Consider the following 23,748-nt stretch of genomic DNA (forward strand, 5'->3'; position numbering starts at 1 on the left):
AAACTAATATTACTCAGATGAATAAACCTAATTACAACAATGTATAAAATAATAATAAAAAAATATTATTATGTATTTATTGAGCATATTTATCATATTATAAGATATTGAGCATATTATAGGATGGAAAAAATTAAGAAAATATTTATCCGGATACAGTGACTCAAGTCCCTGCCATTTGGGTCGTATTTCCAGAGCTTGAAATCATACTCAAGTCCTTGCCATTAGGATCGTATTTCCAGTACTTGAAATCATATTCAAGCCCTGACTTGAGCATTGCGTAGAGTTCTGGAATACGACCCTTAGGATTTCTCTTTTCTAAATGACTTTTAGCTTCAATTCATAAAACTTCAAAAGATAGTTCTAATAGTAGAAATTAATTTTTCCGGAAAATCGTCCACTGCTCTACTTATATAAAAAGCGTTATTCCGTACCTCTCGCCTCGCGAAGGCAAAGTCATCAAATATAAAAAAAGTCTTTGTTTACATGTCAATGTCAAAAGTTTTTATTATGGTTTATTTTTAGGTTATATCCCATGGCGTTGTTTTTGTTTTGCTTTATTAAATTTAATACTTGAATAAAAATGTTGCTTTCCGTAAAGACTATTAGATATAGTTCTTTAAGATCTCTCTTAAAGGTTCGTAGTTGTGAGTGCTCGCGACTAACAATACACCATTTGGGCCTTAACGATATTCCAAAAATTACATTGACTGATATTCGAAAATTGTTGAGGCAAAAAGGATTTGCGGTACAAGATGGGTATACTTCTCTCACGACAAGGTGCGTTATGTGTTCTGGAGACCCGAAAAATGCTGAAGGGAAATTGTTTGTAAATAAAACTACAGGTTGGTAAGAAGGCGAAACTTAACCTTATTTATTTTTTTTAAATATTATTGTGTATCGTCCCGTCATGGGACGAACAAGTCGTGCGCCTGGCGATAAGCGACACGTCCGCCCATAGCAGTGGCAGTGTCACTCAGACTTGCAAACTCTGAGGGGCACTGCGCCTTTTTCACCCTTGAGACACCAGTTGACAAGTCCCATGTGCCTGTAATTTTACCAAAACCCTTACCCTTCAAAACTGGAACGCTGTAATGCTTACATTACTGCTTGGCGACAGAAATAGGTATGGTGGCAGTGCTTCCCTGGACGAACTCTTTCACAACAAACTACGGCTACTGAAACAATATTCAAAATAATTGGTGTTATTTTTAAGTGCATTCAATTTGCTTCAGAAGTGTATTGCTATATTTTTTATTGTATTATTTTTTCCAGGTTACTTTGTATGTCCAAAATGCAACATCCATGGCGATTGGGGTATTCTAGAACGCCTAATCAAGAAAGCAAAAGTAGAACCAACATTAAAAGACTTGATAGAAAATTCACGAAAATGTACTGCACAATTTGATAAAGACTGGCAAGTGATTATGGATTCAACTACCTCAATAGATAAGCTTAGTGAGACTGAAGTGTTAGAATTGTTAAGATTATTTGAATACCCTGTAAGTACCTTAGACCTTACCTAATCATAATTTGCTATTTTATATGGATAGTAATAAATCAAAAGCAGACCTTGGTCACCCTGCAGTTTGCACTCTGGGTGCTGGATAAGAAGATCCTGGGTTTGATTCCCAGTAGGGTCTCTGTGCACCAAGTTCTATGACCTTCTTTAACCAAAATACGGGACAGATATTAATAACATTATGTTTAAATAATTTCCAACCTGACTGTCTGTACGACTGTACTGTTCGAACCAAAAGCTGGGTTCAGAATGACGCATTCGCATCAGTATAGTGACTCGTGGAAATTTTCAACAAGGTGAGGTCTTGTATGCGTTGGCCCGACGCTAAAAGCAACAAGCACGCTAATCTGCGTGAAACCTCGAACAATGTGTCATTAGCCGGCGAATTACCTTGTAGCCAAAAGACCAGGTCACTCGGATCCCAGATAGGTGTTTTCTCAGCTCTCAGTTTTTGAATGGAGATGGCTTTTAATGTATGTTTTACTAAGAAATGAGAATTTAAATTTTCTCTGTTTAATGATTTTCCGAATGACAATACAACCGATTTCTCTCTTCAAGATACAGGTATGCTAAAAATCTAGACAAGCCTACACCTTCGGGATGTTTATGGTCCAAATTATTGTCTCTGCACCATTTAGCCCATCTGGCCCACGCAGGCTTATAAATCCTTAACGTGGAATTCCTCCAGGTCGAATCGAGCAAAATTCGCTCTGCTTCGGTCCAGGTTCCTATGATGTCCTCCCACCCCCAATCTTCCAGACATATAGTTCCATGTCCTGAACCCGAGGAGGTGGAACGCCGGTGCTCTGGTCTATTAGGACGTTGGCCAAGTTCTGAATCTTGAGCGGCTCGCCTACCGCCCGTTGTCGAAGATCGGGCAACCAAAATGCATTCTTCCACGTTGGTGCCACTACCAGATACACTCCTTCTGCCAAGTTCAAGTGATTCAGCACTCGCGGCAGCAGGCTCGGATGTGGGAACACCCATGCCAGCTGAAACTGCCACTGTCGGCTGAAGGCGTTGCAAAACTGCGCTGAGCAATCTTTCGTAACATACTCTCGTTTGTTTGGTTGCAAACAGATCGATCTGAGGAACTCCGAACTTGTGAAATGCTGCTTTCATTGCTGGTCGTACTAGGTGCCACTCGGCCGCTCGTCTCCCCCGAGACAATCTGTCTGCTACATCGTTGTATTTGCCTGAGAGGTACTCTGCTCTCATCGTTACTTTCCACCAGTCTAGGAGATGTATCAGTCGGTATGTCATGTTCAGAAGAGGCGGCGATCGTCTTCCGCCTTGTTTGTGGATGTATGCCACTACGGTACGATTGTCGGACTGTAAAATCACATGACCTCCCTGAAGACGGGATTTGAAATGGCCTACCGATGCAATAACGGCGAACATCTGCTTTCGGTTGCAATGTCATTGACCTGGCTGGGGGTCCATCTGCTCGATACTGTCTGATCATCCATCTGCACAACCCGTGTTCGGACTCCCTCAAGTTACAGTCGTGAATGCTGCTGCAGTTGACGACAGTGCAGACTCCCTCTGGGGATAACAAAGTTGGCGAAATTGAGTTCGAAATTGATTTTATTGTATTCGCTTTAATCTCTAGGAGGCCTTTTAGGCTGCGGTGTGTGTCCCATTCAGCCCCAGAAACTCCAGCTTCAAATTGGGTTAGATCACAGACTTTTCGAAGTTGATGGTCCATCCTAGATTCATCACAGTCTCTATAGTCGTCTGGACTAGGAGAGAGGAGAGCGCGAGACAGGTTTACCAGCAAAAAGTCGTCTAAGTAGACTATAATTCGCATACTCTTGTCTCGAAGGTACTGAGCCACCGAGTTGGTCAGAGCGGCGAAATTCTTCGGGGCGCAAGATAGACCGAAGGGATAACAAGTCATTTGGAGGACCTGCTCGTCGTAGACCAGCCGGAGGAACCGTCTGTGGGTCTCGGCTATGGGCACATGAAAGTATGCTGCTGATAGGTCAAGCTTCGCCATCCAATCTATTTTGCAGGAAGTGAGGTATCTGGAACTGAAAGATGAACTAGAAGGGTTTTGGGACTATCGCCTGGTTCTGCCGTTTCAGGTTAAAAACAGGTCTGAACGATCCGTCGCTCTTCTTCGACATGAACATAGTTGAGAAGAAACTGGTTCCCAGCCGCTGCCGGTCTGGCATCTCCAATACACCTTGTTCCAAAAGTTTGTGTAGTTGTTGGGACATACCTGGCGATTGATGTATCGCGAAGCGACGTAGAACCCTGGTCGTTGGACGCGCGAGCACAGGTCTGGAGGTAAATGGCAGACGCATACTCGTAATCATGTTGAGAAGGTCCTGCGGAGCCCGAACCGTCTGCCGCTGCCTCCGATACGCTCGAAGGCAGCCTTCGTAGAACTTGGGTTGACATGGTAGATAGTCATTTATCGAAACGTTTCTTGTTGGGGTGGCTGCTCTTATAGGCTTCTTCCCACTCTTTGGATCTGGCTGCTTTGTGGGTCCTGCAATTTTTTTATTTTGTTTACCATCATCAACTCTTTGACAAAAGGCGGGTTAGCGGAGTCCCGTGAAGAGCCCGGTTGGTTCTGTTTCCTAGGGATTCCTGGCTTACTGGTCTCCTTTCTTGCATAAAACCAAGGGCGCACCCATTTCCCCATTCCACCCGTATTTTGAATGTAAGTGCGCAACTGGCCATCATCGAAGAGGTGCCTGGAACTCTGAGGTATCTTACGCTGACCCTCGCGAAGATTTTTGTTAGGATACGCTCTCGGCGATTTTCGATATATTTTCGACACGTTTACCACAAACCATCTGCATAATCTCCTCACTGGTTTTGTGAAATTTGGAGGTTTTGTTGAGGTGTGTTGAGGTTGAAATAATTCGGCTATTTTGTAAAAAATACTGTCCACGGATAATACTGTTACTGATAATTCTACGTCTGCGGGTTCCATACGGTCGGAACACGCGTTTGATTCACCATCACTCATATTTGCGCGCACTACAGCACAGGCTAAACTCCTAACTAATTTTTAACCACTTTTCACTGGTTACACTTGCACTATTTGAATACGCACTAAAAATACTTTGTACGTTAACAACTGAGAAAATTTTCGAATGTTAGAAAAATAGGTGTTGTACGAACAAAAAATAACGACGCAATGCACTTCGCGCCAGTATCTCCTAAGGTGCCTGGAAAATGGCGCCGATCGGAAGTAAGTCAGTTGAGCTACTATTTACAGTGAGGGAAGCACATTGGAGTAAGTAATAGACAGGATGTTGCTAGACCGGAAATAGATGCACTCTCACAGATGCTGTGCATCGTCACATGCCGATAATGGGGAATTACCTAGTTTACGACCAGGCAATTGGTGTGATACTCAGAATATCAAAACGATATTCGTTGAATGTCATTCAGGTTTATGCTCCGACCTCGACACACCCAGATGACGAAGTGGAGGCTATGTATGAGGAGATCTCAAAAGCCATGCATAGCTATAAAACCCACTACACGATTGTTATGGGGGACTTCAATGCAAAGTTGGGAAAGCGTTGCGGTGATGAACTGAGAGTAGGGCAATTTGGACTTGGACAACGGAACGCCAGAGGCCGGATGTTGGTTGATTTTATGGAAAAGGAGAACCTCTATATGATGAACAACTTTTTCAGGAAATCTCCAACTCGTAAGTGGACCTGGATGAGTCCGGACGGCAAAATAAAAAATGAGATTGACTTTATCATGTCGACGAAAAAGCATATATTCAATGATGTCTCTGTGATCAACACCGTTAAAACAGATAGTGATCACCGGTTGGTACGAGGCACATTGAATATCAATATCCGGCTGGAAAGAACTCGACTGATAGAGTCTACGCTCCGACCAATACCTGCACAACTCCAAAACCCCGAGAGCTTTCAGCTCGAACTTCAAAACCGCTTCGAAGCCCTCGAAAACTGCATAGATGTGGACGATCTAAACAACATGGTGGTGGACACTGTCCGTACGGTTGGGTCCAAGTTTTTCAAAACCCACCGTACCAGAATAAAGAAAGTCTCCGACAAAACACTTCAACTCATGGAACATAGAAATGAAATGAGGCTACAGAACTCAGAGGATGCAAGTCACTACAGGCGGCTAAATAGACAGATATCGAAGTCTTTGACTAGGGACATACGCCAATTTAATACAGAGCGTATTAAAGATGCCATTGAGCGGAACAAAGGCTCCAAGGTGTTCGCGAGAGATCTTTCTCTTGGGCAAAGCCAACTGACGACGCTAAAGACTGATGACGGTAGCATCATTTCATCTAAGCCTGAAATCCTGAGGGAGATAGAGAGTTTCTATCGACAGCTATACTCCACGAAAGCACCTGTTGAAAGCGAGGTTAGAGACCCCAGAGCCAAGCTTACCCGACATTATACCGAAGATATCCCGGACGTCAGCCTGTATGAGATTAGTGTGGCTCTCAAACGACTCAAGAACAACAAAGCGGCGGGCGATGATGGAATCACTACAGAACTTCTGAGAGCGAGTGGCAAGCCGATACTTAAAGTCCTCCAGAAGCTTTTCAATACTGTCATCGTCGAAGGTTAAACGCCGAAGGCATGGGGCAGAGGCGAGGTCGTTCTGTTCTTCAAAAAGGGTGATAAAACACTACTATCGGCCAATCTCGCTTCTGAGCCATATCTATAAGTTGTTTTCGAGAGTTATCACGAATCGTCTCGCTCGCAGGTTTGACGACTTCCAACCTCCCGAACAAGCCGGTTTCCGAAAGGGTTTTAGTACCATAGAACACATCCATACGCTGCGGCAGGTTATACAGAAGACCGAGGAGTATAACCGGCCACTTTGCTTAGCGTTTGTGGACTATGAGAAGGCCTTTGATTCGATCGAGACCTGGGCGGTGCTGCAGTCTCTCCAAAGGTGCCAAATAGACTATAGGTATATAGAGGTGTTAAGGTGAGACAGGGAGATGTGATATCTCCAAAGATGTTCACTGCTGCGTTGGAGGATATTTTCAAGCTTCTGGACTGGAAAGGACTTGGCATCAACATCAATGGCGAGTACCTAACACACCTTCAATTTGCCGATGATATAGTTCTTATGGCTGAGACCTTGGGATACCTGAACACAATGCCCGTTGGCCGTTGGGGCGGAAAGGTTCTTCAATGGCGACCGCGGACGACGCTCAGTGGGTAGGCCCCCCACCAGGTGGACGGACGATCTGGTGGAGGTCGCGGGAAGCCGGTGGATACGGGCAGCGCAGGACCGATCGTCGTGGAGATCGTTGGGGGAGGCCTATGCCCAGCAGTGGGCTTCGTATGGCTCAATGATGATGATTATGATGAATTGGTGTGATTGTCTGGCACATTAATATTATTATTCATTAGGAAGATTAATTACTTAATTAATTTAATTTTCCCCCGACTACCACAATCAAGAATGACCGACAAAAGAATGTAAAGTTATGGACTGGATTCATAATATTGTGATCGCATTTCAAATTAAGTTTTTTCCACACCTGAAGAGCCTAAACAATTTTTTTTCAGTTCAATACAGAAGCAAGCAAAGCCCTTTCCGAAGTAAGAGTATCAACAGACCGAACAATATTATACTTTCCATTAAAAAACTCCCTTAACCACATCATAGGATATCGTAAAATTCAAGCTGGCAAAGAAGATGAGATAGAGAACTTTGGGCTCCATACTGGAGGACTGTTCTCTTGTAGAGCTCCGAAAGTTGGCCGGAGTGACCAGGCCATTCTTGTTCCAAGTATTCAAGACGTTTTGAATTTGGCTGCACAGAAAGTTTCTGGTTTGTACTAACTATACATTTTCTCCTTAGCAATAACAATACATGATGATAATTATTTTTCTAATAATTTCACAAAATATTAGGTGTACATAGCGAATGTTGCGTACATGTAATTGTCAAATATGTATCAGTCCTGGCCTTATGTCTAATTTTTATTGATTATCAAATACATATGATGTTAATGTGCAAAATATAATCATAAATACATTATTGTCTAAACCAATTTAACATCTTTTATAATTTACAGGCACACTAGTGTGGCTAAGTAACTGCAGTCTCCCTCCAGTGGTACTCCCAACTCTAGAAAATTACCAGAAACTGTGTCTTTGGGGAGACTGGGATAATATGCGTGCTGCCGCTGAAAAACTTGGGGAGGAACGCTGTCGCTTTGTAAGGTATGCTTTACTATTCCTATATCTTTTTATTTGTTTTTAGCTAAATTAATTTTACAAATAAGAAAACTTTTATTAAGTTGTTAGTACGAAGTATGTATAAAAATTGGAATTAGGTTAAATGAAAAGTGGTTTAGTTTCGATTTGTTTTAGTAATAAATAACTTAGCAGAAATAAATACTATCCTATTTGTGCAATAGAACAAATAAGGCGTATTCTTATAGTTTATTCACAACTGAATTCCCGTAAAAAAGGTAGATCTCAGCAGAAATATCTTCTTCAGATCTGCTACATATTACCAAAACTCTCATATTAAGTTCTTCTTTTTCGTTTTAAATATTATGGCCCACTCGAAATAATCTTTTATTTCGCCAATGTCCAGTTAAAATTACTATGTGCAGTAGTTTTGTAAAAATAATATATAAATTATGGCGGACGACGCCATTGGCAAGGCTGGTACCTCCCTCAAACCGGCTCCTACCAGTAGGAGCACAAGGACAAAATATGTCCTTATGCTCCTATCGTGGCGTCGTATCTAATAAGTACACTGAACTGGAATAAAAAAAATCAAAATAAAAAATTCAAAAATATCATTATTTTATAGGAAGATAATTACCATATTAAGTTACTTTAAATGAAAAACAAATGTTATTTCTCACATTCAATCAGTTGAAACTTAGACCCACAGATGGTTTAGTAACGGCGTCAGAAGCAGCTGCAGCTAACCTGTCACTGAAAACACTCGTGTCCGAAGCCAAACCAGCTGCACATCGATCTATTACCACCTTTGCCGCTCTCAGAGATGACGTGTACGCGGAACTTACTAATATTGAAAAGGTGATGACTAGTTAATAGAGAATATTCACATTACATTTTGTGTTACGTTTTAGTAGTCATACAAATTTCACATTTATAACTGTACCACATATGTTAGATAAAATGGTATTTTTCAGTTACCTATCAACTTACCAGATACTTTTAAAAACTATCATGAATACAAACTGATATAATAACTCTCAATTCAGTTCTGTTGTTCTGATTTAATTAATGGTACTTACTTACTTAGTACTTGGTGTAACGGGCTGGTGTCCGCAACGCGACGTCAATGCGCCTATTTTGCGTGTGCTGGGTGCAGGGTCCTACTCGTGCCACCCAAGCTCCTCCAGGAATCTCAGCAGCCTCCTCGGTTTGCTGAAGACTTCGGGGAGCGACCTTGGCACTCCAAAGTACTTTGCCCTGTAGTTGGCCATGCCGGAGCACTGTAGTAGGATGTGCGCAGCCATTTCCTCCCCCTCCATGCACGCTCTGCATAGAGGGCTGTCTGTGATACCTAAATTGAAAAGGTGTTTATTGTATGGACCATGACCTGTTAGGGCGGCAGTTAGAGTGCGAAGCTCTTGCCTGTTGAGTTTAATTAATATTCGTGATAGACTAGCATTGAGCGTTGGGAGTGCTTCCCTCGCCTGTCTACAAACCGTTAGGGTGGTCCATGTATTATTATGTGAAGTTTTTGTACCTTTGTGTATAGTTGTTCTGGACCATTGGTAGGGGAGGGACACTATGGGTTCTGGTCCTACTGCGTCCGTCTCCGACCCTTTTCTGGCTAGTTCATCTGCTGCGTCATTGCCACGTGAGCCGCTGTGTCCTTTAATCCACTGTAGAGTTAAGTGGTTTTGTATACATACCTCCATGAGTGCTTGATGGCATTCATAAATGAGCCCTGAGTTTATGTCATAGCTGTTCAGTGCTTGAAGTACTGACATACTGTCAGAGAGTATTCGAATGGAGTGGTTGTTTACTCTTCTCGCTATGGTTGCTTCTGCCGCCAACTTGATGCCCATGCATTCAGCCTGGGATACTGTGTTGTGGTCACCAAGTGGTGTAGATATATATATAATATACCTGTTCCTGAATTTGTTTTAGATCCATCAGTGAAGACGCGGACCTCTCTGGGGTTCAGTCCTTCATTTGGATCTTCAAACCATTGTATCTTGTATTTTTCGTCGAATATGTATTGTTTTGGGATCCCATCCACAGCCGCCTCCAGTAGCAGTTCCTCATTGACTGTTTTATAAAGGCTTTCTGTATGTGGGGTCGTCGTGTGCTTACAAAGGCCGGGTCTGTTTAGACGCACTGCTGTTGACGCCGCTTCCTGTCTGATGAACATTGGAAGGGGTCGCAAGTCCAGCATCGCTTCGAGGGCCGCAGTCGGAGTTGTCCTCATGCAGCCGGTCGTTGCCATGCAAGCGAGTCTTTGGAATTTTTCCAGCTTGTTGGTTGCGGTCGTCAGTTTGGTTCGTGGCCACCATACTATCGCGCCGTAACTGATCATGGGTCTTATCACCGCTGTGTAGAGCCATAGTGTTATTTTGGGTGAGAGTCCCCATTGTTTACCTACCATTCTATGGCACTGCCAGAAGGTGATAGTGGCTTTTTTAATTTTGTTGTCCAGAAGCTTGTTCCAATTCAACTTGTTGTCCAGTATTACTCCCAAGTACTTGACTTCGGTTGATATCTGTAGTTCTGTACTGAAGAGTTTGGGTAGTAGGTAGTCTTTTGTTTGTAAACATTACTAGTTCCGTCTTTGTTGGGTTTACCGATAGTTATATGTCCTGCACCATCTTTCCACAATCCGGAGAGCAGCTTGTGTAATGTCGCAGAGTGTACTGGCATAATTTCCTGTTATCAGTATAGCTATGTCATCAGCATATCCTACTGTATAAAAATGTTCTTTGTTCAGTTTAATGATGAGGTCATTTACGACCATGTTCCACAGCAGAGGCGACAGTACCCCTCCTTGATCCCTTCGCTACTATGGCCCATGGGGTCTCATTTGCTGTTGTTTTTATTGTTCTTAATTTTAGCATGTTGCTAATCCAGCTGATGAGCACTTCATCCACTTCGTGCCTCCTCAGTGCTGATTGTATGCTGGAGAAGTTGGTTTTGTCGAAGGCTCCTTCAATGTCGATAAAGGTGCCTAGGCAGATTGCTTTGTCTTTTCTATCTTGCCCACAACGGCATGTAGGGCCGATTCAGTGGATTTGCCTTGACTGTATGCATGTTGGTTTCCGTGTAGTGGTATGTTCTTAAGCGCTCCATCCCTCAGGTCTCTGTCACATAACCTTTCTAATGTTTTCAAAAAGAAAGATGTGAGGCTGATTGGTCTGAAGGACTTCGCGTAATTAATGGTGTCCTTAGTCCCCACTTAAACGTTACGTTGTATTGTGACAGCTCTTTATACATTCTATAAGAATATTTCTACAAAAAATTATATCAAATATCTTATAAATCAATGTCCATACACATCTCAGGTCAGAGGGGTGAAATGGAAAAGATTTCCATCGCTGACAAAGATACTAGGCGGGCATAGACGAGGCGAACTGACAGTGCTTACGGGACCTACTGGGTGTGGTAAAACCACACTGTGTGCAGAGATGTCACTTGACCTTGCACAACAAGGGGTACGTATAATTTTAGAGCATTTATTCACACATAATTACTACTATTTATGCCAAAAGCCTACAAAACTCATTCATGTGTGTTTACTCAACATTTCGTCAGCGTTAATGTTTAAAATGCTAAATTAAAAACCCTAAAGGTGTTTTCCCACTGGTGAGACGAGGATTGAAATTTATTTGACAAAATTTCGATTCACTCCTAGCGCATCTTCGGTAAAAATGGTCTGGATTGACGAGGATATGCGAGACGAGAATTGAAATTTTGTATTTTAAATATTGAACCAAGACGATTCGCTGCAACACTGCCTACCATAATATATAATTATATGTTAAACGCTGCAACGTAAAAAACTCGAAACGCGCGTGGGCACAGTGGCCCGCGCGAGCTCGCAATTGTCATTAATATCAATTGGGAGATTGTGGTGCATACGATGTACGAGGTACGTAGATTTAAAATTTAAAAAAGAGTAATCTTTTTTAAATTTTAAATCTACTTACCTCGAATACTGCAAATAATTGCAGTGCCCTGCAATTTTTTTTTTTTAATTTATGAACAAGTAATTTACTCCATTGGTATTTCAATATTTTTATTTTAGTAATAACAACCTCAGCGTGAGCTCGCAATTGCTATTAATAGCAATTTTTGGTGGAAAGAGGCTAGCTAGATTTCAATTTATGTCTCGCCTCGTCTTCCTTGTGGAAAAACATCTTGACTATTTTCGAATTCACAGCGAATTGCTGAAAGCATACTGGTAAACATAGAATATTGTTATTCTTACTTTTAGGTTACAACACTATGGGGCAGTTTCGAGATCCGCAACTCTCGATTAGCTAAAACGATGTTGCAGCAGTTCGCGGGAGTCCCACTAGAACACAACTTGCAGGACTTTCACACATACGCTAACGAGTTTCAGAAATTGCCTGTTTACTACCTCGCTTTTCACGGACAGCAATCCATCAAAGTTGTAATGGAGGTATAAACCGCAGTGCATAACCCATCAAGTGAAAAATATTTATATTATCCCCTAAAGAAAGAGGTTCAACGCCCTTTCTGTAAAATATTGCAGCAGTTATTGAGGGTATTTCCATTGCAATTTAATTTTAAAAAAAGGAACAACAGGTTTTCTTTTGGTGGTAAATATGTTACCATTATACGTTTAGAACTTGAGACTGTAGCGACATAGTTAATGGATTACTTTAAAAAAAATAAGGTTGCAACAATTTATCTTTATTTGTTATGATTTATAATTATAAGGCATTACACTCTGTTATTTTGGCAGCGTAACGGTGAACCTACCGCTTCTTGAGAAGAGTGATGGGTTCGAATCACTCACTCACAAATCATCTGTTTAAAGGTAAAACTACATAAATGACATTTCTACTAAGTCTTCAATATAGCTATGGTAAGAAAATCACTATCGTTCTGCAGGTGAAACTCAATAACAAAAAATCTATAAACTCAATAAGTGGTTTTATCTGCAGAAAGATGGTGATTTTCTTACAACAGGTACATAATTTGGAGATTTTTTGTGGATTTGTGGAATGTCACCTTTGTGGTTTTACCTTTAAGCAGACGAAATAATAATAACAAAAATAATGTGAATGTCTCTGACATATCCGAGCCCGCTGACACAGGTGTATTTTACTTACTAGAGGACTCTAACCTTATCATTGTACCAAGATTATTGAAATGAAAATAAATTTATTATTATTATCTCATTATTATTTCATAATTTGTAAATAATGTAACAAATAACAAGCTGATTGGCATTATATATATATAATATTACATTACATATAAACTTCATAGGCTGTAGAGCACGCGCGTTACATGCATGACATTTCGCACGTAGTCGTGGACAACGTGCAGTTCATGCTCGGTCTGGGCGAGGAGCGTGACGGCGACCGCTATGTACGCCAGGACGCCGTCATTGCAGCATTTCGAACCTTCGCCACCGCGAGGCATTGCCATGTCACGCTTGTTATGCACCCCAGGAAGGTGGGTATCTACGGAACATCTTTCTAAACTTCGATCATAGTACACTCTATAATGAACTAAGCGTACAAAGGATATACCGAAAACGTTAGCTAGCGATCTTAATCTTTCCTATAAACAACTTAGTAGAACATAATTTTTTTTTTTTTCAAATTTTCATTTTTTTATAGTGACTGTTCTAGCTATCGACGGTTAATATAATATTTTACAGGAGCGAGACTCGGAAGATTTATCGACGAGTTCAATATTCGGCAGTGCCAAGGCGTCGCAAGAAGCCGATAACGTCCTTATAATACAGGTAGGTAATTAACCATATTAATTGAACAGTTTTAATAGAGTTAACTTCTTATGACATTTATTAATTGTCATGTAGGATAAAAGACTAACAGCGGTACGCGGCAAAAAATACCTGCAAGTCGCTAAGAACCGGTATAGTGGCGATCTCGGAATCGTTCCCTTGGACTTCGACAAAGACGCTCTCAGTTATCAAGCAAAGAAAAAGAAAAATAAACCCGAAGATCCTGACAAGCTACTAGACCAATGCTTTGATGAATTGTCCATAAGTGACGACGATAAAAATACAAAGCGAGATTTTAGAGAAAAAATTAACTCTAGAAATAAGAAAGATACTGATAGTTATTTAAGTGATCTGCTAAATTTTAATAGAACCCGTTAGTTTTCTACATTCGTATTTTGTTTACAAAAGTACTGTAAGTACATAACTCACAAACACATTTGTATATAAGAGCAAGTGAAATAAATTATTTTATACAAAACTTGTGTTTACTTATGAAAACATAAGATGATAAGGTTCAATTTATATTGCGGCGGAACGGAATGATAGCGAATTTTCGTAACAATATTGTACATAGCGTAATAAACTTTACGGGCAATTGTGTACGAGCCAAAATCACGCCGCGTGGCGTAATTGACGCTTCCATTCCATTCTGTGCCGCTGCAATATAAATTCAACCTAAGTGTACTAATATGTGTACGACAACAAGAGACAACTCAGACCTTGCACTCTTGAACCCTTCAGTTTCGAAATAATATAGCAGGATAATTATATTTATTTATTTATGCATAATATTAAATGTATAATCTTATATATTAGTTTAACAACGTAACTAACATCAAACATATTTTTGGTAATATTAAGATCCTCGTAAATACCTTCAGCCTACCTCATTGTAACAATATAGTGCTATTTTTGAAAGTTACATGCTTAGGAGTCACTAGAGTTTTTTTTAGGAAACCTGGTATATGCAACTGAATTTAAAAAAATAAACCGTTTAAACAATCAGGTAAATGGCCACTTCAAATATCAACCTATATTTAAACGTTTAATTGATTACGTTAAGTATGGTTACAATGCTCTGATTGCGACATGTATATGTTGCCTACAAAAACATCTTATAAATCCATAAAATATATCTAAACCATCATATTACACTTCTACAACATAATTCATTTCTTTGTGATAAGAATAACGTAGGTGGCATAGAAGTTACCATGTCACAAAATTAAGTGTAGTTTCACAGTGTCCAAACATTAGGCATGCAAACAATGAAGGTATATTATACCCCTTCAGTACAATCGGTTTACTTTCTCAATCGGTCCACTTTAACTATTATTCTACTTTCCCGATCGGTCCACTTGTCCAAATGGTCCACTTTCCCGATTCGTCTACTTTCCCGACCGGTCCATTTTCACTATACGTCTAGATTCCCGATCCCTCCACTTGTTTTTCCCGATTCGTCCATTTCCCATTTCGTCTACTTTCCAGATCGGTCTACTTCCCGATCGGTCCACTTGTCCATAGGATCCACCTTTTAAGCATGTAACTTAATAAAATTTAACAAAAAAATCCATTTTGCAAATTTTCAAAGGCAGTTTGTAATTGCATAATTGCAGATTGTCATGAAGTACATTTTTTATATTTTTGATAATGATGGCCGCTTTACGTTAACCATGATTTGAAAAAACAAGATCACAGACAGTTTTTTACCGACTTTAAAAAAAAGGAGGAAGTTCTCAATACAACTGTGTGTTTTTTTTATGTATGTACCCGATAACTCAGCATTTGTGAACCGATTTTGATGACTTTTTTTTTGTCGGGTACCCTCTGTACATCAATAGTGGTTCCTTTTAAATTTGAATTAAATATTCCACCCCTAAGAGTGGCAAACTAGGGGGTGAATCCGGTTTCGGGCTCTTTCCGGTAACCGATTTCAATAAAACTTGGCAAACAGATGTAACTTTTGAGGTCGGTTTTTTTAGTACTCTGAACTGAGATTATCTTATCTGAGTAGACGCATCATTAAACTAGACCAATCGGCAAAGTAGACCAGTTGTACCGAAGGATACATTAATCATATATATATATATTTTAATCATGTATACCTCAACACACTAAACTAGGTGTAACATGTTGTTTTATTGATAATATCACATGGATCTTCACATCATCATCATTCTTTATCAACCCATTTATACATCCCACGGCATGGGTCTCCTCTTAGGTGAGGGTTTAGTCCGCCAATGCAGGATGTGGGTTTCACGTTTTCCGAAGGCTGTGAACCTTCTTTGGCGTGCAGGTTTTATCACGATGTTTACCTTCACTGAAAAGCTCATGATAAATTTAAAATTAAATTTCGCACATAAATTCCGAGAAACTTAGAGGTGCGAGTCTTTATATGAACCCAAAGCCTCAGATTGTGAGACGGTAGGGTAGGTCAAACCATTAGACTGCCATGGCTTATGGTCCTGCACACATGAATTTTATAAGTCTTTCAATGCAGTGATAGTTATTTAGGCCAATAACAAAATAATGATCAAATTATACATTAGAAAGAGTCATCAATCTGTAAGGCTCAAATTGCTCCAAAGTTATGACTCTAGAACATAGTACTGTAACAGGTTTCATTCAATGTTTACAAACAAAACACTAAGAGTTGAATCTATTATGCCTCATTATTGACGTCTGGCAAAACTGCATTATTGACAAACTATATTTACAATGTATAATTACTGGATAAAAAATAATAATTTACAAACGATATCTATTGTCTAATGCAATATCTAAATTTGTTTACAACTTTGAAGTTGCACTAAATTGCAATAATAGAGAAGTAGTCTTGGACTATATGTTGTAGTCTAATTTAAATTATCTATCATCACTTTCTTCATAGATGCTTCCTTTATCCTATTCTTCCTTCATTCCTTATACCATTTCTACTCAACTAGACATATTAATTCACAAGGAATATTGTCTGTTTTACCTGATTGTGCTTAATATCATTATAATCAATTTTCACAAATTACATTTTTATTGAACACAAAGTTTTTAAAATGCTTTATGGGTACTGGACTTTCCAAGTGTTCATATGTTGAAATGAGAATGAATTGCATCCACTAAAGATGAATCATTTGTTCGATTTTGCTTCCTCTTACATTTTGGGCAAGGCATGGTAGCATTTAGACAATTCGCATGAAACACACTGGAGCATTCATCACATCTATATGTTGTGCTTGTCTCAAATGGATATAAGATCTTTGGATCTTTGCATACTTCACAGATAAAACCTTTCTGACTACACAGCCAGCAGTCAAGTACATGTGTTCTTGCAAAATGTACTACTTTCTCTAATTGCAGAGCCAAAGAACTATTTGGAATCTGAGCTAAATCTGATATTGTATACAAGTGCACATGATCATACAAATATTCCCTGGGCCACACTCTCTTTTGTAATTCCTCAATAACAGGCTCCCTACAAGTGAAAATGTATGCTCTCAGAAAATTCAACTGTATCCTCAATTCCTGCAAATGAGCCATATCGGAAACACCACAATAAATCTTAGGATTTAACTTCTTCATATCTATCCAAGGTTGATGTTGAAATTCTAATAAAAAGAGAGCAGATTTTTTTGAGACTGGGTATCTTTTGAAATCCCAATTATGAATGACTCTAGCTGGAATAATGAAGACATTTGGATCCATACAATTCGAACAATAATATTCCCCAGTATATCCACAAACTTTTGCTTTAGATACTGTACTGCCTAGCAAGTCTTGACATCCTTTACATTGATAGTTCTGATGGTCCAAACCCTGTTCTCTGGACAAGTTCCCTAGTTGTTGTTTCATCTTTTGTAAATCTTGAGCAGTGAATGAACCATTAGTTGAGTTAGGCACTACTTCAAAGTCCAGTCCTTGAAGCATAGGATCATCAGGAGTTACAGTATCCACTTTCACAACAGGCACTTCAAAATCATCATTTAATTTTAGTTCTTTGTGTATGTCTTTCATGATGTCTCTCAAATTAGGTGTGTTTGTATAAGTTTCCCCAAATGGATTGGTGGTGTCAGGTAGAGATGAGAGGCTTTTGAGTTCTGGTGTCTTAATCATGCTGCTACCATGTGATGAATTGGAATGTACAGAAGCATTAAGGTCATCATTATTATCAGCAGACCAACCCTTTCCACACAAAGAATTTCCAGTGACTACAACATCACCAGGAGCAACAAAATCTGATGAATCCAATGACGATGGAGAAAAATATTCATCCTTTGGATCTATGCTCGTGGAAGGCTTCTCAAAATCCAAAGCACAATTTTCCATTTCAGCAGCTGCTGCAAAATTATCTGTAAAAGTATTTGGACTATCTTTCTTTAGGTCATCTTTACTTTCATCACACTTTTCCGGCTCAGGGTCTCTAGTGATTTGCTTTGCATCCTTAGATAAAATGAAGTCTAAAGCTTCATCTTCATTCAGAGCCAGCATCCTACCTAAACCAGTGATATTGGAAGTGTGAGTTGGTGTTGATGCTACCTTGGGTTTGATCACTTCATCAGTAATAGTGCTAGCGACATCCAGTCCAGCACTTATTGGGGCAGCTCTCATAGTAGGTACCCATATTCCAGCCAACATCAACACCTGCTCTGGCCATTGGTTCAACAAGCTGGAATTGATAGGCAAGTTAAACTGGACACATGACTCCAAACCTTCAATCAACTTCTGTGCAACTTCCAAAATTTCAGTATCACAAACGAAAGCACTTCTGCTGTAGAATGGTTTCACAGCTGATATATTGCGAAGAAGTGTCGACATGTATGATGACAGCAGACATTCATTGAGTGCAATACGCAGCCAGGCTCTGCACTGGCCTATCTCTGTGTTGATCTGTGGCAACGATGATATTTGGTCTATGTTCTGTCTGTGCGATAGAACGAGCACGAGTGGCCAGAAATTGGGTTGAGGTCTTTGATCTGGGTCGCCAGATAATACATTTTTAGCTTTTTTCAAAAACGTGTCCTTCAGTCCGTGTAAAAAAACTGCTTCCAGCGCTACACATAGTGTATTAGTTGAGTCGGTCGAGCCGAGTACGCTATGGAAGTTTTCTTCGAATTGGTTTTGATACTGAATATCTTTTACGCATTCTGACAAATTGTTTATTAACGATTCCTTGAGAATGGTGTCGCGACTACGCATGTTGAGTCCAGCCGCCACATTTTTGAAGAATGACATGATTGATTTTTCTAGGTTCTACTGGTTCTGTATCTAAACTCAAATTTTATTTGGTGATCACACTTTGTTTGACTAATTTTATTTTGCGAAAAGGTAAACACAGCTCACAAAACACAAATGTCAAATCTCAAGTATACCACTAGTATACTGCATATTTTACCAGTGTATTTTTTTAGGATTCGTCAAATTTTTACAAAGATTTATGCACCAGTTTTGGAGATGTTGTAATACTGTGATACAAGCAAGTCTTATCAATTTTTTAAATTTGTAATAGAATTATCCTAAAATGAAAAACATGTATAGGTAAACTTCAAATGATATTTCCACACAGAACACAATATGAGTTTTTGAAATTGTATTAATTTTTCGGGACATTTTCCGGAAAAATTTCCGCCATTTGAAATTTTCGATAAAATACCCAACAGTAATTTTCTCATGTAAGTTTAATGTTTTAAAATATCTATGAGTAATTTATTGGAATATACTATTACAATGTTGTTATTTAATATTGGCAATACTGGCACCTAACACAACGTCAAGCATACGTCAAGGTCAGCCGTTTGGATTTGACAATCAGTGTGGTCAACGTAGGCGATTTATCGCCGTTTAGCTTAGATGGAAAAAAAACCATTTAGGCTACTCAGGACGAAAATCAGCGACGAAAAAATTTGAAAGGCGACTGGTCGCCTATTACTTTCGGTTTACAATCTTAAGAATAAAAAATGAGCATACATTAAAGATAACCTCCCTACGAAAATATAAAAAGTCTGAGACATTAAGAAAGAAAAATTGTTATAATTATTAATACAAAGATCGAACACTCAGAAAAATTCATTCGATCCGGTCGGATTCGAACCGACGTCTTCTTGCATACCATGCCAGACGCTATACCAACTAAGCCACGGAACGAACCAACGGACCTCACGAATCTCTCTATGTGCTTGCGTCGTGTCTTTGTACTTGGTATTTCAACGACTTTTTAGTCGTAGCGCCATCTATGAGAAATCTATTACAGATTTATCACCCAGTTAGTACCTTTACAGCTACCAGTCCTGGCGAGAGATGTGGCTATTCACTGTGTTAATTAAATTTTTATTGAATTGATATTCAATTATTTTTTGTGAAATTACTCCACTAGTTTGTTATAATTATTAATACAAAGATCGAACACTCAGAAAAAACGCTCAGAAAAAATTCATTCGATCCGGTCGGATTCGAACCGACGTCTTCTTGCATACCGTGGCAGACGCTATACCAACTAAGCCACGGAACGAACCAACGGACCTCACGAATTTCTCTATGTGCTTGCGTCGTGTCTTTGTACTTGGTCTTTCAACGACTTTTTAGTCGTAGCGCCATCTATGAGAAATCTATTACAGATTTATCGCCCAGTTAGTACCTTTACAGCTACCAGTCCTGGCGAGAGATGTCGCTATTCACTGTGTTAATTAAATTTTTATTGAATTGATATTCAATTATTTTTTGTGATAAATCGAGATTTTGTGAAGTTAGAGAGCACAGCCTTACTCTTGATAACGAACAATGTGACGGATGAGACGCTTGATAAAGTAATCAGATTGTCTACACCAAAAGAAGTTTGAGACGAACTTCATAGATTATATGAGGGACTTAATGAGGGCCGACTCTACAATCTATGTTTAGAAGTCTTTAAAGTTAAGAGGGATCCGTCAGATGTAATGTCGACTCATATATCGAAATTAAAGAATCTGTGGCATAGTCTGAAGGAGGAGTTACGAAAAGAAGAAAAGGTGGAACTACCTGAAGTTCTTCTTATCTGTAAAATCCTGGACACGCTGCCGGATACTTACTTTTCATTTAAATCGAGCTGGCTGTTAATGTCAAAGAATGATAGGACAGTAGAACTAGGAATAAAGACGTCAGATAATGGAGAACTATGCGAAGGGTATGTCTTTGGAAAAGCACATAGACAACCATTTGGTGTTCGCGAAAAAGCTACCAAGTCTGGTGAACGTATACACTCTGTTGTGTACACTCGGTGTGTCACGTTTGTGGTCCCTTCCCTGCAAGTATTTCTGGATATCGATACTTCGTATTATTTAAGGATGAGTTTACACGATACAGATATGTGTATTTCTTGAAAAATAAATCCGATGTATATAAAAAGCTGAAATAAATGCTAAAAATGCTGGACACGTTGTCAAGGAGCTTTTAAGTGATAATGGGGGAGAATACAATAATAAGAGAGTACGAGATCTACTTGAACAAAATGGAATAAAGCAAAGGCTTATTATACCTTACACGCCAGAACAGAATGGGTGTAGCGAAAGGGAAAACGAATAGTCGAATCTGCTAGAGCAATGATGCACGCGCATAAAGAGTTACCTCAAAATTTGTGGGCTGAGATGGTAAATACTGCCGTTCATATTCTAAACAGGACAGGGCCAACTACAGTGGAACATAAATTGCCTTATGAACTTTGGCTTAACAAGAAGAATTTCAGATAAAGCACTTGAGGATAATTGGTTCACTTTGCTTTGCGCATGTACCAAAGCAGAGGAGAAAGAAAATACAAAAGAAAGCTACACGTTGCGTTTTAATTGGCTACAACGATGATGATTGGTATAGACTTTGAAACCCAAATAAAAATTCATTGGTAAGGTCTAGAGACGTTATATTCGATGAAAAAGCTTTAAGAACTTCAATGAATGAACCCATAAATAATGAAAATGAAGTTGAGGTGTATCTCTCTAGAAGTTTTTCTACAGCTAATAAAATAAAAGTACTAAAAAAAGAAGTAGTAAAAATAGTAAAAGTAATTTGGAAGCCGATGAGGAATATCATGATGCTCAAAACATTTTGCCAGAAAAGTCTATTGAATCGGGGGAATGATATTGTTAACGAAGATGATACCATTGATGAAGATAACGATGACGAAGGTGATATCATTGGTGAAGATAATGCCGTAGACGAAGGTATTTTAAGTCAAGATCACGTAGACGTATTCCCGGATCAGATGATACTTCGTGATCGCTCTTCATTACGTGCCCCACATCGATTCAAAGACTATATCATGAATTCTGTAATGGGATACAACGAGCCAACGTCGCATAAAGATGCAATTAGAAGCCCGGAGAAGGAGCTATGGGAGGAAGCCATGGACAGCGAAATTAACTCAGTACAGAGTACTAAAAAAACTGACCTCAAAAGTACGTGGAATTACGTCTATTGGCTAAGTTAGTTTGCCACTATACAGGACTTGACACTGGAGATAATAAAAATCGGTTCTCACTACTCAAAGTATATTGAGAGAAAAACGCCTTGAATTGGAGAAATAGCAAATTCAACCATTAAAGTAATTGCTCCTAAATTAATGTTAGGCGCTATTTATGAAAATGAATCTTCATGCGTGAACGGCCACCCTTCGAGGTGGATGATTTTCTTCAAAATGAAATGGGACCAGTATGGAAGTACCCCCTTTCCTTTCAAGAATCATGAAAATCGGTTCACAAATACCGGTGTCATCGCGTAACATACATACAAAAAAAAAGAAAAAAAGAACATACAGTCGAATTGAGAACCTCCTCCTTTTTTGAAGTCGGTTAACAAGAAAATGATACGTGGAAGCTTGTAAACCTACCGAAAGGAAGAAAAGCCATACCCTGCAAGTGGGTATTTCGAGTTAAAATGAGCGGTGATGGCTCTGTAGATAAATATAAGGCAAGACTGGTAATTAAAGGTTTTCACCAAAAAAAGGGCATTGACTACGAACAGACGTTTAGCCCGGTTACTAAGATGGGAACCGTTCGCTCTGTGCTGAGTGTAGCAGCTAGCGAAGGAATGGCGATGCTCCAGTTTGATATTACAACTGCCTTCTTATATGGGTCTCTGGATGAAGACATTTTTATGAAACAACCGGAAGGCTATGACGAAGGCTCGGGTCGAGTTTGTCTTTTGCAGAAGAGTCTTTATGGGTTAAAGCAAACACCGCGATGCTGGAACGGTTGTATTACAGACTTCTTCAATGAAATTGGTTTTAAGACGAGTGAAGCAGATCCATGTCTTTTGATAAAAAAAACAGCGTTCGGAAAAGTGATCGTGGCTTTGTACGTGGATGATGGCCTGGTCGCTGGATCAAGTCAAGTTCTGCTAGACGAGTTAATTAAGGAACTCAATGGTCGGTTCAAGATAACCACAAAGCCTGTCTCTTATTTCTTAGGAATAGAGATAGAGAGCAGAGGAGATGGAATCAAAATATATCAAACTTCTTATGTACAGAAGATCTTGAGGAAATTTGGGATGGATACTTGTAAACCGGTCTCGACGCCGATTGTAAAAGAGAGTACGTCAAACGAGAGAGTGGATATGAGTTATATGAAAAATAATTACAGATCAGTCGTTGGAGCCTTGGCATATTTAATGGTATGCACTAGACCTGACATTGCATATGCTGTTAGTATCACGGAGTTTGGAAAAACCAGAAGAAGCAGACTGTGTGCGACTGAAGCACATAATGCGGTATTTGCAGTACACACCAGATCTAGGTATCAAGTATAAGAAAAATTACAAACAAGGCATTTTGGAATGTTACAGCGATGCTGATCGTGCGGGAAATATCGGCACTGAAAGACCACAAGTGGGGTGCTGTGCATGTATGCGGGAGGAGCCATCTCGTGGTTGAGTCAAAGACAGACACGTGTCTCAATTTCCACTACAGAGGCTGAAATTGTAGCGGCTAGCGAAGCTGCTAGAGAAACTATATGGCTGTCTCGACTAATAAAGGATCTTGTTAATCTTAAGAAGATTCCGTGTTTAAAAGTTGATAACGAAGCTGCTATAAGGCTAGCAGAAAATACTGAATTTCACTGTCGTACTAAACATATCCGTGTGCGACGTTTTTTTGTTAGAGAGCTGGTAAGTAGTGGTGATCTGAACGTCGACAAGGTGACTAGTGAAGATCAGCTGGCTGATATTTTCACGAAACCACTTGCCAGACCCAGGATTTCAGAACAAATAGGTCTCTGTTGAGAGATGTTAAAAAAAAGGGGTTACTATGACAACTTGAA

The 23,748-nt window shown here is 39.6% G+C and overlaps 2 protein-coding genes across 4 annotated transcripts; one reads left to right on the forward strand and one right to left on the reverse strand.

Moving 5' to 3' along the window:
* Positions 1-538: 538 nt before the first annotated feature.
* On the forward strand, positions 539-13,852 carry LOC113233042 (twinkle protein, mitochondrial). 3 transcript variants are annotated; one of them, XM_026467995.1, is made up of 10 exons: positions 539-845; positions 1,276-1,502; positions 7,066-7,330; positions 7,578-7,725; positions 8,403-8,559; positions 11,034-11,183; positions 11,966-12,154; positions 12,991-13,179; positions 13,388-13,474; positions 13,550-13,852. In XM_026467995.1, the coding sequence occupies exons 1-10, from the start codon at positions 584-586 to the stop codon at positions 13,850-13,852; spliced, it is 1,977 nt and encodes a 658-aa protein (XP_026323780.1). In that variant the 5' UTR covers positions 539-583. The 3 variants fall into 3 exon arrangements, with proteins under 3 accessions (XP_026323780.1, XP_026323781.1, XP_026323782.1); XM_026467996.1 differs by having other exon boundaries at positions 13,034-13,179; positions 13,550-13,690; XM_026467997.1 differs by lacking the exon at positions 13,550-13,852 and having other exon boundaries at positions 13,034-13,179; positions 13,388-13,475.
* A 2,245-nt stretch (positions 13,853-16,097) lies between these two features.
* On the reverse strand, positions 16,098-18,703 carry LOC113232933 (pleckstrin homology domain-containing family M member 1-like). The gene has a single exon (XM_026467840.1). It carries the CDS (start codon positions 18,701-18,703, stop codon positions 16,559-16,561), a length of 2,145 nt encoding a protein of 714 aa, XP_026323625.1. The 3' UTR covers positions 16,098-16,558.
* Positions 18,704-23,748: the final 5,045 nt, after the last annotated feature.

Source organism: Hyposmocoma kahamanoa, unplaced genomic scaffold (genome assembly GCF_003589595.1).
Source record: "Hyposmocoma kahamanoa isolate Upper Pololo Valley unplaced genomic scaffold, ASM358959v1 78, whole genome shotgun sequence".
Classification (NCBI taxonomy): domain Eukaryota; kingdom Metazoa; phylum Arthropoda; class Insecta; order Lepidoptera; family Cosmopterigidae; genus Hyposmocoma; species Hyposmocoma kahamanoa.